Raw genomic sequence first — 15,423 nt, 5'->3', positions numbered from 1 at the left:
CTGCCGTCTTGCAGCACAGGCTTGCTGAGGATGCAGTGAAGGCCCTGTACAAGGTGCATGGGATCCAGTACATTTTTGGCAGCATCAGCGCCACCCTCTGTGAGTGAGCGTCCCTGGATGCCACATCTACCTGGGATCAGGCAGGTGCAGGCCCTGGGCTGCCTGGCAGATCTGGTCAGCCACAGGGAAGTACCGTTAGACAGCTGGGCTGCTCAGAGCTGCCTCCCACATCTGGATAGAAGGGTGGACTGTGGTGACCAGGCAGCTGTTGCTTTGCAGTAGCCACGCACGGCTCCCAATGCCGGGCTCACTACAAAGTTCCTTCAGGGGGGAGTCTGCCGGCCTCTGGGGGCTTTCCTTTTGCAGGGGGAGAGATGGGCTGGGTGGGACCAGGAGGAGACCTGGGTCTGGAAGCTTAGTGTGCTCTGGGCTGGCTGGGGCTTTGGTTCCCAGGGCCCACTTTCAACTCAGGATTCCTCTGTCCCCCATGGCCACACTCTCTCTTTCCTTTTGGGGGCACTTTTTGGCCCTTTGGTTTGTAGATGTGGCCAGTGGGATCACTGTGGACTGGGCCTATGACAACGGCATTAAGTATGCCTTCAGTTTCGAGCTCCGGGACACAGGGCGCTATGGTTTTCTGCTGCCGGCCACCCAGATTGTCCCCACAGCCCAGGAGACATGGATGGCAATGCGGACCATCATGAAGCATGCCCTGAATCACCCCTACTAGCAGTGCTACTGGGGCCAGAGCAGGTGGGGTTCACCCTCCTTCCCGAGGCCTGGGACTCCTGATATCCAAGTTATACACCCCCTCCCTGAACCCTCCCCAGACCCCTAGGAAATAAATGCAAGTTGAAACAGTCTTCCTGCCTCTGGTATTGGTTGCCATCCCTTTGGGTTCAGCATTGAGTAGGGGACAGAGGGTTGCTTACGCCTGGGGACACTTCTTCATACCACTGCTATCTTCAGGAAAATGAGGGGCCTGCAGATTGCCTCATTTCTTCTCGTGCAGTGTTCTCAGAGCCCAAAATCGAGACCTCGCCCCCGCAGGAAGCTACTCAAATACACATTGTCCCAGCACATTAACATTTTAACGTGATCTGGAAGGAAGATGTTTGAACTAAAGGAGAGGATCTCTATTGGTGGCATTTCTGGGCCCTTAAGGAAGAAGTGGGTCCAGACGGGCAGCCTCCGCCTGCTTCATTCCCCATAAAGAAGAAGAGGAGGCAGGGGCATAGTACAGAGGTGCCCTCTCAGAGGATCCCACTAACCACATAGCCCTATATGAACAGGTCACTGGTTTGTGACCATGTAGTATTCCAGGCCAGGTCGTGTATGAAGTAGGCACTTTTCTCCACGAAAATTAAAGGGTTGCTGTCATGAGATCCTAATGGCATGCCTTCCCCCATCCCCAGCTTTCCTTCTACCCTTACTTCCCCCACCATGGGAGGGGTTGGGATAGTGGTGCTCTGCTTGTAGGGGAGGAGAGACGCCCCTGAGAAGCAAGCAAGACAATGATTGAAGCTCTGTGTGTGTGTGTGTGTGTGTGTGTGTGTGTGTCTGTGCGTGCGCATGTGCACACGCACATGAAAGAAAACAATGTGGATGGCCATGAGCCAGTCCCTGAAGGACAGGGACAAGAGCAGAATGTAGTAAGAAGAGCCCCTGTTTCCATCCAGGCTGTGAAAGAAGAAGCAGGGCTGGTTGGCAGAAGGAGGCTGTCTGAGATGATCGAACCCCAGGCAAGGCCCATATCCGCTAGGGCATCTAATCAGCAAATTAATAAGTGACTGAGGAAGGGGACTGGACAAATGTTAGAGGCACCACACAATTGCAGCTGCTAAGAGCTCCGAGCAAAGAACTAGGGGGTTGTCAGGCGGGGAGGCCTGGGGTAAAGGCAAGAAGGCCAAGTCCAAGGGCCATGCAGCCAGCAGCCATGGTGACACAATGGGCATTGGCTGGGCATGCGGATGCCCAGGACCAGCTGTGCTGTGGGGCAACCTTGAGGAAGTGGGGGAATTTGGTCTCTGAAGAACCTGGATTGTCTGCCAGAGAAAAGTCAGCAACGGAGGAGGGGAGAATTCTGATTCTGGTTAAAATCTTCCATAAGAGACTGAGGGAGACCCAGGGTTTTGTTTTGTTTTTAAAGCAGGAAGTGAGATGGATTTTCCAACCTGAAGTTTTCTGCTATTAGTGGAAATACAAGGTCATGGGATAAGTTAATATAAGCTACAGATAAATAAAGTTGAGTTCTACCTTTGCACATTGGAGTGTGAGATTATAACTTTTATGTTCTCTAAGCAGATATATATATATAAAGGATTGATTGAACCCAGGGGCATTTTACCACTGAGCCACATCCCCAGCCCTTTTTAATATTTTTATTTAGAGACAGGATCTCACTGAGTTGCTTAGGGCTTCACTAAGTTGCTAAGGCTGGTTTTGAACTCAAGATCCTCCAGCTTCAGCCTCCCGAGGTGCCACTGCACTTGACTTACACAAATATTTTTATTTCATCCTCATGGCGGGGGTTTTACTGGTATTATTAATAAGCTCATTTTTTGAGATAAGAAAAGCAAGCTGCAGAGAAGTTTTAAAGCCACACAGAAAGTTGAGGGCACTTTGAACTTGGATTTTCCTAACTCCAAAACCTCAATGTCATCATTTGTTCACATGTGGCCTGTGTTCCACCTGCAGCAGAGTGCATGGAGAGTTGTTTAACATGGTGGTATTCCGGTTCTATCCCCCAAATGACACAGATTGTCTGAGGTGGGGCTCGGGTGACTCTTGTGCCAAGCTGGAGAAGCCCTGGCCTAGAGTCAGGAATATTTGGGCTCTGATGGACGTCCTTATTACCATGGACATAAGAATTTCTTTTCCAGCACCTACGATATCCTAAGCATGGTTCTCAGGACATTATGGGATTCACCACATGGCCTCTTAGCTATAAGAGTTGGGACTATTAATGTCCTTATTTTCTAAGCAGAGGCACAGGCTCAAGGGCATGCAGCTGAAGGGTACAGCTGCTGAGCAGCAAGACTGGGACTGGCCCTAAGGCTGTGGTTCACCACCTGCCTCCAGATCCCGAAGCTGACTCCAGCTCAAGCCCCCTGAGGTCTGAACCAGGTTTTGCAGCCAGGTTGGCTAGATCTCTGTGCAGACCATAGGCACAAAAAAGTTGGAGCTGAAGCTGCTTTTCAGATGGAGGTCTTTTCATAAGGCAACAGTCTCTTCGAAATCCTTCCATAGCTTGAAATAAAAGCCCTCCAAGAAGCTGCAGGACCTCCTGTCTTCCTCTCCCACCTTGTCTCCACGCCTCCAAGGTTCTTGCTCACCAGCTCCAACCTCAGCAGCTTCCTCCCGCTTCCTTCAGCACCAAAGCTGCTTCCCAGTCCAGGCCTCGGCACATGCTGCCCCTTCTTGTCTGGAACCTTCTTTCTCCCACTCTTCCCCTTCAATATTTTTTCCCACAAGTCCTAGGACCACCCACTGGGTGTAGACATCTCCCATGGTTCTCCTGTCCAAGGCCGCCTTTACTTCCTTCAGAGAAATGATAATGAGTAATTACTGACTTCTCTGGATACTTGTCCTTTGTACTTGGACTGGTCTGTGAGCCTTTGAGGGCAGGCACCATGTCTGGATTGCTCACTCTCACCCAGTTCCTGGTAGCATCAGGCACACAGAAGAGACTCAACATTTATTGAAGGACTTTCTCCTCCTCAGTCTCACGTGTTTTTCTCTAACAGAAACCCACCTTACTGTGGTTTAACCTGATAGGGGTTTTTATTTTCGTCATGTAACAAGAAGTCCTCTGAAGTGGGCAGTGGACTGGCTTGGTGACTCCTTCATGCATGGGGACCCAAACCTTTCTGACCTATTGTGTTTTGCCATTCTGCTAGACAATGTGTATAGCAATGTCTCACAAACCTTAACAATGGGGTCATGTCCTGGGAAGGGTGTCATTAAGTGACTTAATCATGTGCAAACATCCCAGAGTGTATTTATACAAATCTAGGTGACTTTTGCACACGTAGGCTATGTGTGTGTGGTAGCCTATCAGCTCCTAAGGCAGTGATGAACACAACAAGAGATTAATTCAAGCACAAGAGAAAATGATGCAATCCAGAGACTCAGGAGCAGCTGTTCCTGGTGTAAAAGTCACATTGTTTTATGGTAAACTTTTTTTTTTTTTTTAAAGTAGGAGTACATTCTAAAATAACAATAAGAAGTAAAGTGTTGGGGCTGTGACTGTAGCTCAGTGGTAGAACACTTGCCTAGCATGCCTGAGGCACTGGGTTTGATCCTTGGCATTACGTAAAAATAAATAAAATAAAGGTATTGTGTCCACATACAACTGAAAAATTAGAAAAAAAAGTAGAGTGTAGTAAATACAGGAACCAGTAGCATAGTCATTTACTGTTTTTATCAGTATTATGTACTTTATATAATTGTCTGTGCTCTACTTTTATATGACTGGCAGTTGGTAGGTTTGTTACATCATTGCAAACACAGGAGCAATGTGGTATACCACAGCAACTCTACAATGGCTACATGTCACTAGGCAAGAGGAACATTTTCAGCTCCATTATAATCTCCTGGGACCACTGTCATTGGTGGTTGGCCTAAATGTCACTGTGCAGCACATTTCTTGTATTTTGACAAGTTGCAAGATGGCTGCTCTACTGTCATCATACAACTAAATTCCAGGCAGGAAGAGCAAGGAGGAGAAGGTGAGCCAGGTGAGTTGGCTGGTCCACGGACTTAAATGTACATGTTGTTGGTTGGAACGGTGTCATGTGGCCACACCCAGCTGCAAGGGAGGCTGGGAAATTGCTCTATAGTTGGGCAAATTGCTGCCCCCAAATAAAAGTGAGTTCCGGTGTTAAGGAGGAAGAGTGGATGTTGGGAAGGAGTCAACAGAGACTGTGACATCTTTTCTGAGGGCCAGGGAGGATCTGATGGACCTCTTTCTGTAGGTAATCATAAAGCCACAGAACTTTCCAGATGTTGTAGACCAACCCTCTAATTTTGCAGTTGTAAATATTGGGGATTCTGGATAATGAAATTTGCACAAGGCCCATGTGACTGTAATGGCTGAGAGAAGACTAGAGCCAGGGTTCATGCCGAGTTCCGGCTCACTGCTGCTTCCCCAGGACTGAGATAGGGCCTGGGAGTTAAGTGTGTGAAACTACAGCTCAAGACTTAGACATGTAAGTGGTAGAGAAATTACAGAAGAGTTTTCTTTCATAAAACCTTGTTTTTTTTTTTTTTATTTTCTTAAGTATATAATGCTAAATAGGAGCTCAGTTTTTCTACCTTCTGCATGTTTTTTTTTTTCCTTTTCCCAACAAACTGCTCTTTTTAGGTCTGTTTTTTCATCCTTTTCACCAGTAAAATTTATGAGCATTTATTTAAAAGAAAAAAAAAACATTGGAAAAACTGAAGAGAGAAAGAGCGATTATACATATGGAAAGCCATAAAGAACCACAGCGAATGTGCTGCGGTTATTGCTTTCTTAAGAAAACAAACCAACCAGGCAGTTGGAATGTGAGAGTCCTGTGTGAGGCCAGCCAGCGGCAGAGGCCAGGGGTGATGGGCCAATGGCCACCATCCAAGAGGCCAGTGAGGTGCTGTCCACTTCCCCCACCCTCCTCCATCTCCCCTCTGATGACCACTTCAGAAAGAGGCAGAGCCAGAGAGAAAACGACTTTACAAAAAAAAAAAAAAAAAAAAAAAAAAAAAATTAAATTAAATGTAAAATGCTCCTTTAGAAAAACAGGAAGGTCCAGGCCGTCAGCTGGTACAGGCTGTGAGAGAATCTAGTGAACGTGGGTGATAAGTGCTTCAGGGCTGGTCAGCCAGACTGACACAATGCGTAGGAGGGAGTGAGAGGCCTGTGGCAGACCAGGGCAGGAGGTCAGCCAGGGGCAGGCCCAGCGGGATGGATCTGTGGAACATGTTACCGTTCCCAAGGATTGTCCCATCTGAGAACCTCGAAGGCTGGTCTGGCTGCCTGGATTTGTCCTTCCAGCCTCCTCAGAGGAACACTGCTTGTCCCTTTGTTGGTGTCTGAGAGCCAAGCCTGACTGCTGCCCCTCGCAGACACAGTCATGGGTGTGTTGGGACAGAGGCTGGGGTGAGCTCTGCGGAATGTTCCCCAGTAACAAGGCCCTTTCCTGGGCCGCAGCCATGGGTTCTACTGACTGTCCACAGTTAATGTGGCAACTCTGCTGCCAGCCTCTTCTGCCTGGTCCCCCAGGGTGGCCTGCCTGAGTGGAACATGACTGCCCTCCATCTCAAGCCTGGGGGCAAATCATGTTCTTCTTGGTTGATGTCTTGAAGGACAACTTTAGCCTGTTCAGTCTTCCAGGTTTCTTCCCTGAGTATTTGGAACCACCCCTGGAAAGACTAATAGGTCCATCCTACTTGACTCGCCCCTGAGTGGCCTCTTGCCTGGGGTCTGCAGTTCGCCTTTTGCTCTCCTAACCAGCTTCACCAAGCTCTGTGGCCCTCCTTCCACTTCCCTCCCCCTCAGTCCTCCTCCCCGACTCCCCCAAAGCATAGCTAAGACACTGTAGGCGGCATTTTATAAACTTGTACTTGGGAGACCCAAGGAAAATACATTACAGAAAATTAAGAAAAAAAAAAAACCACCTTGAGCTGGACACTGGATATCTCTGGTGTTAGAGATGGTGCTTTGTGTCCTTTCACGGGCTCATCTCAATAGGCCTTTGCCCTCCTTGACCTTCTGTTGGCTCCCACATTGCCCATTGCCCTTCCCCCTAAGGATGCCCCCAACTGTCCTCTCAGGCTGAGCAGAAGCACCCTCCCCATTTGTCCTTGTACATGGTGGCTCATCCCCTCTTGGCTCTTCTCTGCCACAGGCCTCCATTCTGAGATTTGGGCTTTGTCTTGACATTTATTGAAGACTGTCCATCTGGGACACTTCAGGATTCTAGGACATTCGATTTTTTTTTTCCCCCATAAAACAAATCAAATTGAACCCAGCACCTGGCAGTGACTCCCTCTTCAGTATAGACCCCAGTCTGGTGGTTTCTTTTGGGGTCATGAGCCTTAATGCTTTGCCTGTATCCCAGCTTTGGGACTAATGGTCCCCAACTTTGCCCTTGCTTTGGACCAACATGAAACAATCCCATGGCATGGGCAGGCAGAGCTGTGGCCTCCTGCCTCAGCTACATTCTAGAAATTAGTCTTTAGCAAGAGATAACTTTTAGTTTCCTGAGGCACTCTGGAGGGACCCAGGGGATTAGGCTTAGCTTTCTCCTGAGTCTGTCTCCCACACTATGCTGCCAGCTTCCTGTCAGTGATTTCAGCTTGTAGCACTGAACTCATCTTTTCCCACCTCATATGTTATATGATTTGCGGCATCTTCCATTGCTAGTTGGAGGCAGAAAGAGGCATTCCATTTTTGTGTGTAGTATAGGGATGGACCCCAGGGGTGCTCTACCACTGAGCCACATCCCCAACCCTTTTTATTTAGAGACAGGATCTCACTAATTGCCCAGGATGGCCTCCAACTTGAGATCGTCCTGCCTCAGCCTCTCAAGTGGCTGGGATTCTGGGAGCGCCACCACTGTGCTTGGCACAGCATTCTTGGTGAGTTGTGCCCATCCCCAGGTGTCCCCCTTTTTCAGAGGGCTTGGCTTTTCTGGAAGGCATTCAAGAAAGCCCCAAAGTAGCCGACATGGCCCAATATGCACAGTGTGATCAAGAGAAATTCAGAACTGTAAAACAGATTTACATTTGGAAACAGAACTATCATTTCCATAATGCAGTCCGGAGACACCTCCAAAACCTTCATTACTAGTATGAAACAGGAGAAATGCTTGAGGACACAGTACTGAGGAATGAGGGATGTCCCTGAGTATCAAGTAGGACCAGGCTCCTGGCCTAAGAAATTTACAGTCTCCTTAAGGAGACAAAAATAACACCCAGGAACAGTGAAGGAGAAATAAATGCGAATTCTGGGTTCAAGTATCAGATGGATACGTACATGCCCTTTTCCCTCCCTCCCAGTTGAACCCAGGTCAAAGGCCAACCTTTGGTGAGCCCTCTCCTTGAGTGCCCACAACTCTTGTGAAACTTTTCATATAGCATCACAGAAAATGTGCCATCAGGGTCTCCTATAGTGAGGACAGTGGCCCAGCAAGTCTCTGGCAGTCTAAGCCTGTTGTCACCACCAGCTTCTCAGAGACCTAATGGAGAACCCAGTTAGCTGCCCTGCTAGACATGAGCCCCGCAAGGTCAAGGCAGCCTGCCTGGGCATCGTGGCAGTGTGGAGCCAGTGGCTAGGCCAGAAGGTGAAGAACAAAAGGGTGGGCATTCCAAGGAGGAGAGAAAAGAGGCAGCAGAGGAAGCCCCACCGGGCAGTGAGCTCTGCCCGGGGCTGAAGCTCGGGTGAGGCCAGTACATGGGGTCTGGGGGACACACTTCGTGTCTGCTGAGGGGATAGTCCAGGTATATGGCCTTCCTAGGCTCCAGACAGTTGCGTGCATATGCAATGGTCACTGCGTCTTGGCCTTGGAGGGCTGACCAGGAAGCGGGTGTGGTGAGGAGGCAAGAGCAACAGATTTGAAACCAGAAAGGACCTCCTGGGCTGTCATTAGTGACACAGAGCAGGGCCCCCAGGTGGTGCTGGTGAACCCCTGGGGGCCCCTGTGGATTAGGGTGGATTTGGGTTACACGCCTCCGCGATGAGATCAGCAACCAGACCCAGGCAAATCCCCCTTGGTGAGTTCCTGTCTCTCCTGTGTGCTGTGCAGTCCCAACACGGGTCTGGCCCTGGTTCCCATGGCCCTTTCTATTCAGATGACGTCTGGTTCTAGTTTCTTCCAAGGGTACCAGAGACCCTGGGGTCCCATGGTGATGGGGTGGGGGGCAATGCTGGCCAGAACTGGGTTCCTGATTCAGTTGCTGCTGCTACAGCCTGACTCCCACAAGACCACTGTGGCCAGGAGTGGGGCTGGGAAGTTTCTTTCAATGGCCTAGACCCCAGAGGGGGACATGCCCTGCACAGGGCTGGACAAAGCTAAGATGGTGAGGAATCAAGCAGATGCAAGAGCTGGATGAGGCTGGGGACCCCAGCTCTATTCTAGGAACAGAGCTGCTAGTCGGGAGCAAGGGAGAAGGGGACGCCAAACACAAGGCCCCAGTTGGTGTGGCCTCTAGAAGTCCTGGCCCCTTTTCCACTGTCCAGTAAGCAAACTGGACCACAACCCAGCTCTGGGTGCCCGGGGCTGTGGGCCACATGCAAGTCCCAGCTGGGAGACCTCAGGCCCAGCTGATCCTCATGGCCAAGTGGAGGCCTGGTTTATCTTTCCAGCTGCCCCATTCCCTGCCACTTTATCATATCAGAGAGGGTGAGAAGGTGCCAGAGCTCGGAACCCCCACCCCTCCTCCCTGTGAGACTAGGTCCAGGTGCAAGAGGAGCACAGCCCTCAGGCACAGCCAGGAGAACGCTGCCCTGATTTAAAAGGCCCAGACCTCAGTGTCAGCCTCAGTCTGACCTTAACGGCCGCAGCATGAGGGGACTACTGGTTTTGAGTGTGCTGCTGGGAACTGTCCTTGGCTATGAGGACTTTGTGGGGTAGGGGCATGGAGAGGAGGAGAGGCCAGAGGGGAGACGGGGAGGACTCACCCTAGCCAGTGTCTGGAGGAGACAGACATGCGGGAACCAGCCAGAGAGCACGGCTGGCACCACCCTGGGGCGGCAGGCTGGCGGGGGTCCAGGTCTCTCAGGACAGTCTGAGCCTTGGAGATGAGGAGGAATTTTCAGGAGAGGAAGAGAGAGGAGGCCTGGCCTGCTTGGGAGAGAGAAAAATTGTTTAAACAGATGGGGACGGCAATAAGTCTAGGATTTTCCAATATGGGGAGAGCTTGGCCTCCCAAGACAGAAGTCTCTGTGGTGCCTCTTCCTGCTCCAGCCCAGAGGACCGAGACTGGGGATTCCAGGCTGCCTCTTGCCTGCTCTGGGGAGTGTTTGCAGCCAGGGCAGGAACTGGCTCAGGTGCTCAGTTTCCCTCCTGCTTTGCCCAGGCACCAGGTGCTCCGAATCTCTGCAGCCGACGAAGCCCAGGTGCAGAAGGTGAAGGAGTTGGAAGACCTGGAGCACCTGCAGGTCAGAGGCGGAGAGACCCTGAGACCCCCTGGTACTCCCAGGCTACCAACTCTCCCGCTTTAATCACGTGGCACCTCTCAGAAAGGAGTCACGGGCCCTATTTGGAAGTGACTTCAATCCCCCAGTTTCAAGTCTGGCTGCCTGGGAGCATCTGACAAAGTGGTAGAACCCCTTTCCATTTCCTTTCTCTGTCTTGCTGTCTAGAAGCCTCTCCACTCTGCTTCCTGGCCATTGCTGTGATCATGCTTGACTCTGTCCAGACCCCAAGGTTTTTCCTTCTTTCTCTGCCCTCAACACCCTTGCTCCATCCCCATCTATACTGAGGGTTCTGGCACCAACACCTGCTCCCAGGTTGGTCCTGTCCCTGCTGGCTCTCCTGTCTGATGTCTAGCCCACTGAGACAGCACTGGCTTCTGTCCTCCCCAGCTGGACTTCTGGCGAGGCCCTACCTGGCCTGGTTCCCCCATCGACGTCCGAGTGCCCTTTCACAGTATCCAGGCTGTCAAAATCTTCCTGGAGTCCCACGACATCAGTTATGAAATCATGATCAAGGACCTGCAGTCACTGCTGGACAAGGAACAGGAGCAGATGTTCGCCTTCCGCACCCAGGTCCAGTCTACTGACACCTTTAACTATGCCACCTACCACACCCTGGAAGAGGTAAGAGCAGCCCTCGGGCCACTCCCCACAGGCACCCCTCTCCTCCTCACAGCTGGCAGCGTGCAGGCCAGAGTCGGGGCCAGTCTGGGTGTGGGAAGCACCTGCTTTGTTTCCAAGGGGCTGGCGTGATCCAGGTCATGGCTCCATCACATTGCAGGGCGGTTGAGGGAGCTGTCTGGGCGCCCAGAAGCCATCAAGGCCGTTCTTCCCTTCTTTCCCATCTTCCCCATCTCAGATCTACAACTTTATGGACCTGCTGGTGGCTGAGCACCCACAGCTTGTCAGCAAAATCCAGATTGGCGACACCTATGAAGGTCGACCCATTTATGTGCTGAAGGTAATGGGTGCCCACTTATAGATGTTCACGGGCACACATGTAAGAGTAGGCATCCATATCCGGGCCTGAGGGGCAGTCCCATAAACCAAACCTGAACCTGAGATACCTGGAGAACAGGTGGTCTCTGGCCTGGGTAGATTTCTCCTTGGGGAATCCACCTGCCTCTTGCCCATTTCCCTGCCTCTTCTCTAGTTCAGTACTGGAGGGAACAACCGTCCTGCCATCTGGATTGACACGGGCATCCATTCCCGGGAGTGGGTCACTCAGGCCAGTGGGGTCTGGTTTGCAAAGAAGGTAAGGCTGGAGAGGTGAGGAGAATTCTTGCCTGGTGGGTGACTGGTACCAAGGCCCGTAGAAGCCCTGACTGCCCCTCTCCCTTCCAGAAACAGTGAGAGCAGAGGTGCCCATTGCTCTAGCATGGCAGATGCCTGATTAGAACCTTTGCCCCCTCCCTTTCTCACCTCCCCCACCAGATCACCCAGGACTATGGCCAAGACCCCACTTTTACCGCCATTCTTAATAACATGGACATCTTCCTGGAGATTGTCACCAACCCCGATGGTTTTGCTTTCACCCACAGCAAGGTACAAGCTTTCTGTTCTTAAGGAAAGTGGGATGCACTCTGGCCTCGACCTCACAAGCGACTCACCCCTAATCACAGCCCCCTAAGTTGAGGGAAGAGTGAGCAGAACGGTCCTCCTAGACAGGATTCTCACCCTGACACTATGGACATTTCGGAGGGTGGTTCTTTGTTGTGGGGGGTGGTCCCGTGCATCTACCTTCCACCCACTAGATGCAGCAGCACCCCTTCCCCTCCAGCTGCAAAACCAGGAGCATCTTTGGACACGGCAAAATGACAGACAAACGTGTCCCCAGCTGAGACTCACCACCCCAGAGTTTGCTTCCTGGCCCTACTTTTATTTTTACCACAAATACAGCATCTGGTACACGTGCGGTGGGTTGGCTGATCCCTTTTCTCTCCTCAGAATCGTTTGTGGCGCAAAACTCGATCTCTCACATCAGGCTCCTCCTGTGTTGGGGTGGACCCCAACAGGAACTGGGACTCTGGCTTTGGGAGTAAGGCCCAGTGTGATTCAGGGGGCAGGGATGGGACCACCCAGAATGGCTTCTTACCCTCCTTGGTCCCGTTGCACCAGCAGTGAGGAGAAGGTAATGGGGTGTTAACTCGGTCTCTGGGCTTTCCAAGTCGGAAGTCCTTGTATGTAAAAGGAAGTTCCTTTTAGATGGAACTAAGGTCTGAAAGCCCATCTCAACTCCCTCCTGTCTTGGCCACATTGCTGTAAGAACCCATCTCAGCTCAGGCCAAACCTGGCTGGGAAGGGAGTTAGGTCCCCAGATTATAAGATGGCTTTGGCCTTTCCTTCATGATGGCCTGGACCCCACCTCTCCCAACTCCATACAAAGCCCTAGAAGCCACACTACTTGTGCTAGGAAATGCCAGCTCTGCCCTCCACCCTCCCACAGAGGCCGGCTCCAGCAGCAACCCCTGCTCTGAGACATACCACGGCAAGTACCCCAACTCAGAAGTGGAAGTCAAGTCCATTGTGGACTTTGTGACGAACCATGGGAACATCAAGGCCTTCATCTCCATCCACAGCTACTCCCAGCTCCTCCTTTACCCGTATGGCCACACAACAGAACCAGCCCCTGACAAGGAAGAGCTGGTAGGTGCTGCCTATTTGCCCTTCATCCCAAGGGCAGCTTGGGCAGGCCTGGGTTTTCACCCCTCAGAGCTGCCCGATGGCTGAGAGCCTACGGTGTGCCCAGCACCCACTTCCTCCCTTGTACCCCTGGTGATTTGGGAGGACCAGCTCATGGACTAGCCTCACTTTCTTTCTAGGAAACGGAGGCACAGAGTGGTTGAGTCACTTCTGTCATGTGACAGAACAAGGGGCAGGGCTGGGCTTTAAACTTGCAGCACTACCCTTGGGAAGGGACAGCCAGCCATATTGCAGGAACAGAGGACCATGGTGTTGCTGATGACCCACAGGGTGGAACAGGTTCTGGGTTTTCTACCAAGGGGCCCTTTCTGTGGGTACCTGTGTAGGATCACCCTGCCAGCTGGGCCACCCTGCCCATGACAGTGGCCTTGTTTGTGTGTTCTGCAGGATACACTGGCCAAGTCTGCTGTGACTGCCCTGACGTCTCTGTACGGGACCAAGTACAAGTACGGCAGCATCATCACGACGATTTGTAAGTGCTGCACGATCTCTCCAGGTGGCCCCGACCAACAGCAGCTGGCTTTTCCTGTCCAAGGGAGCATCCCTCGTGGAAGGAAGTAGCCAAGCGCACCAAACCTAGGAGCACGGGTGTCCACACAGGCTGCCGGCTTGGCCTATTGGAGAAAGGGCAGAGCCTTCTCCTGACATCAACTTTGTCTTATTCTGAGTACGCTTGTCACTTTACCTTGTCAGGCCTCATGCGTGGATGGGGTTGAGAACCCTGCTGGAACTCATAGATCCCCAGGACATTCAGTTAAAGAAAACACTTCCCCATCGCCCTTTCATGAGGGAATATACTCGATCTTTCCTCCACTTGCTTCTACTGTCCACGTCACGCCCGTGGGAGAAGCATTACCACATGGAAATGGAATCCAGTGGCAAATGTTTACTGAGCACCCACTCTGCGCCAGGCCCTGTTTTGTGGGCTGGGGATATAACCGGGAGCAAAATAAGCAAAGATCAGAGAACTTATGCTCTAGGAGGGGAGACTGACCTCCATCTTAAGTAAACAGTTGAGTAGGTTACGGGGGAACAACTGGCACCAGAGCAGGGTGAGGAAATCAGGAAGCCCCGTGTGGAGGTTAAATACTGGCGGTGAGAGGCAGGTGGCTGGAGGCAGGTGACAGTGAAATTTGGGCCATTGAAGGAAATGAATGGGAAGCCAAGAGGATATCTTTCTAGGAAAGGACTTTCCAGGCAGAGGAACTCTCTGGGTAAAGGTCTACTATGTGTTCTGGCCTGGGGTGTTTTGGTAATAGGTAGGAAACCAATGTGACTGCATGGAGGACTGGAAGTCAGAAGTGGGATACAGGGGACAGAGGGGGTGGGCTGCACACCCACCTCATGTACTTCCTGGTACACATGCCCAGGTTTTAGGGGGTGAGTGGGTCACAGTCTTCAAGGATGACTTCATTTTTTATCCCAAGCCTTCTTAGAAACTGTTCCAAGCAAACTGTTGTTGCATTTGACATCATCAAGTTAAATTTTTTATTTTTTATTTTTTTAAACTAGGGATTGAACCCAGAGGTGCTTAACCACTGAGCCACATCCCCAGTTTCTTTTTATATTTTATTTAGATACAGGGTCTTGCTAAGATGCTTAGTGCCTCACTAAGCTGCTAAGGCTGGCTTTGAACTTGAGATCTTCCTGCCTCAGCCTCTCAAGACACTGGGATCATAGGCATGTGCCACTGTATCCAGCCATCAAATTAAATTCTAATATGCAGCCTGACTCTCTCTTCCCAGCTCAATTTGACTGTGGCTTCATTATCCATGGTTCCCTGCAAACCTGGAAAACTTTCTTCCTGAAAGACAGACCCAGGGCTTTAACTTTTACTCTGACTCTTTGCACTTTCACCTGCAGACCAGAGCCCTCAGGGAATTAAGTCTCCTTCTCCAAACAGAGAATTCTGGTATAATTAGAGGTGTCTTTAAGGTGACTATTGGATGGAGAGAGTTTTCAGACAGGCTTTTGCAACTGCATTCCTCAATGAATAGGACAACCTTGCTGGCCTCCTCTTGGGGCTTCTTGGGCTTCAACTCAGCAGGAATTTCATAGAAGCCAGGCCACTTGGACAACAGCAGACCTTGCTAGACATAGACTCTACTTAGCATTGCACAAGCCTTGGGGCTTTGGGCTGCTAACCTGGCCCATGTAGATAGTTCCAAAGTGACTGACCCTTCCTCTGTTTTTGCTCTTGCCCCAGATCAAGCCAGTGGAAGCACTGTTGACTGGACCTATAGCCAGGGCATCAAGTACTCCTTTACTTTTGAGCTCCGGGACACTGGGCGCTATGGCTTCCTGCTGCCGGCCTCTGAGATCATCCCCACGGCTCAGGAGACATGGCTGGCTCTTCTGACCATCATGGAGTACACCCTGAATCACCCCTACTGAACAAGCCCATTGGCACCCTTCTTCCTCCTCTCTGGCCCCACCCAAATAAAGTCTGAGCATACAAAAAGCAGAATCTTGGGACTTGTATGTGGAATGCATGTGGCACACCCACCTCTTCAAGTTGGGGCAGAGGTGATTCAGTTCCTGCAGAC

The 15,423-nt window shown here is 51.1% G+C and overlaps 2 protein-coding genes across 2 annotated transcripts in view; both read left to right on the top strand.

Moving 5' to 3' along the window:
- LOC306667321 (carboxypeptidase A5) overlaps positions 1 to 855 on the top strand; it is a 14,625-nt gene extending 13,770 nt beyond the window's left edge. Inside the window, exons 8-9 of the mRNA XM_079149811.1 lie at positions 15 to 99; positions 543 to 855. Coding sequence (XP_079005937.1) covers positions 15 to 99; positions 543 to 730 — 273 coding nt within the window. The 3' untranslated portion in view covers positions 731 to 855. The remainder of the gene's footprint in view (positions 1 to 14; positions 100 to 542) is intronic.
- Positions 1 to 15,423, top strand: part of CPA1 (carboxypeptidase A1) — a 15,848-nt gene extending 425 nt beyond the window's left edge. The window contains exons 2-10 of the mRNA XM_079149810.1: positions 10,057 to 10,138; positions 10,565 to 10,798; positions 11,034 to 11,135; positions 11,328 to 11,429; positions 11,609 to 11,719; positions 12,122 to 12,212; positions 12,621 to 12,820; positions 13,265 to 13,349; positions 15,084 to 15,423. Coding sequence (XP_079005936.1) covers positions 10,057 to 10,138; positions 10,565 to 10,798; positions 11,034 to 11,135; positions 11,328 to 11,429; positions 11,609 to 11,719; positions 12,122 to 12,212; positions 12,621 to 12,820; positions 13,265 to 13,349; positions 15,084 to 15,271 — 1,195 coding nt within the window. The 3' untranslated portion in view covers positions 15,272 to 15,423. The remainder of the gene's footprint in view (positions 1 to 10,056; positions 10,139 to 10,564; positions 10,799 to 11,033; positions 11,136 to 11,327; positions 11,430 to 11,608; positions 11,720 to 12,121; positions 12,213 to 12,620; positions 12,821 to 13,264; positions 13,350 to 15,083) is intronic.

This window comes from Sciurus vulgaris (assembly GCF_902686455.1).
Source record: "Sciurus vulgaris genome assembly, chromosome: 8".
Lineage (NCBI taxonomy): Eukaryota > Metazoa > Chordata > Mammalia > Rodentia > Sciuridae > Sciurus > Sciurus vulgaris.
The sequence above is the reverse complement of the archived record's forward strand: the minus strand, read 5'-3'. Positions and strand labels throughout refer to the sequence as shown.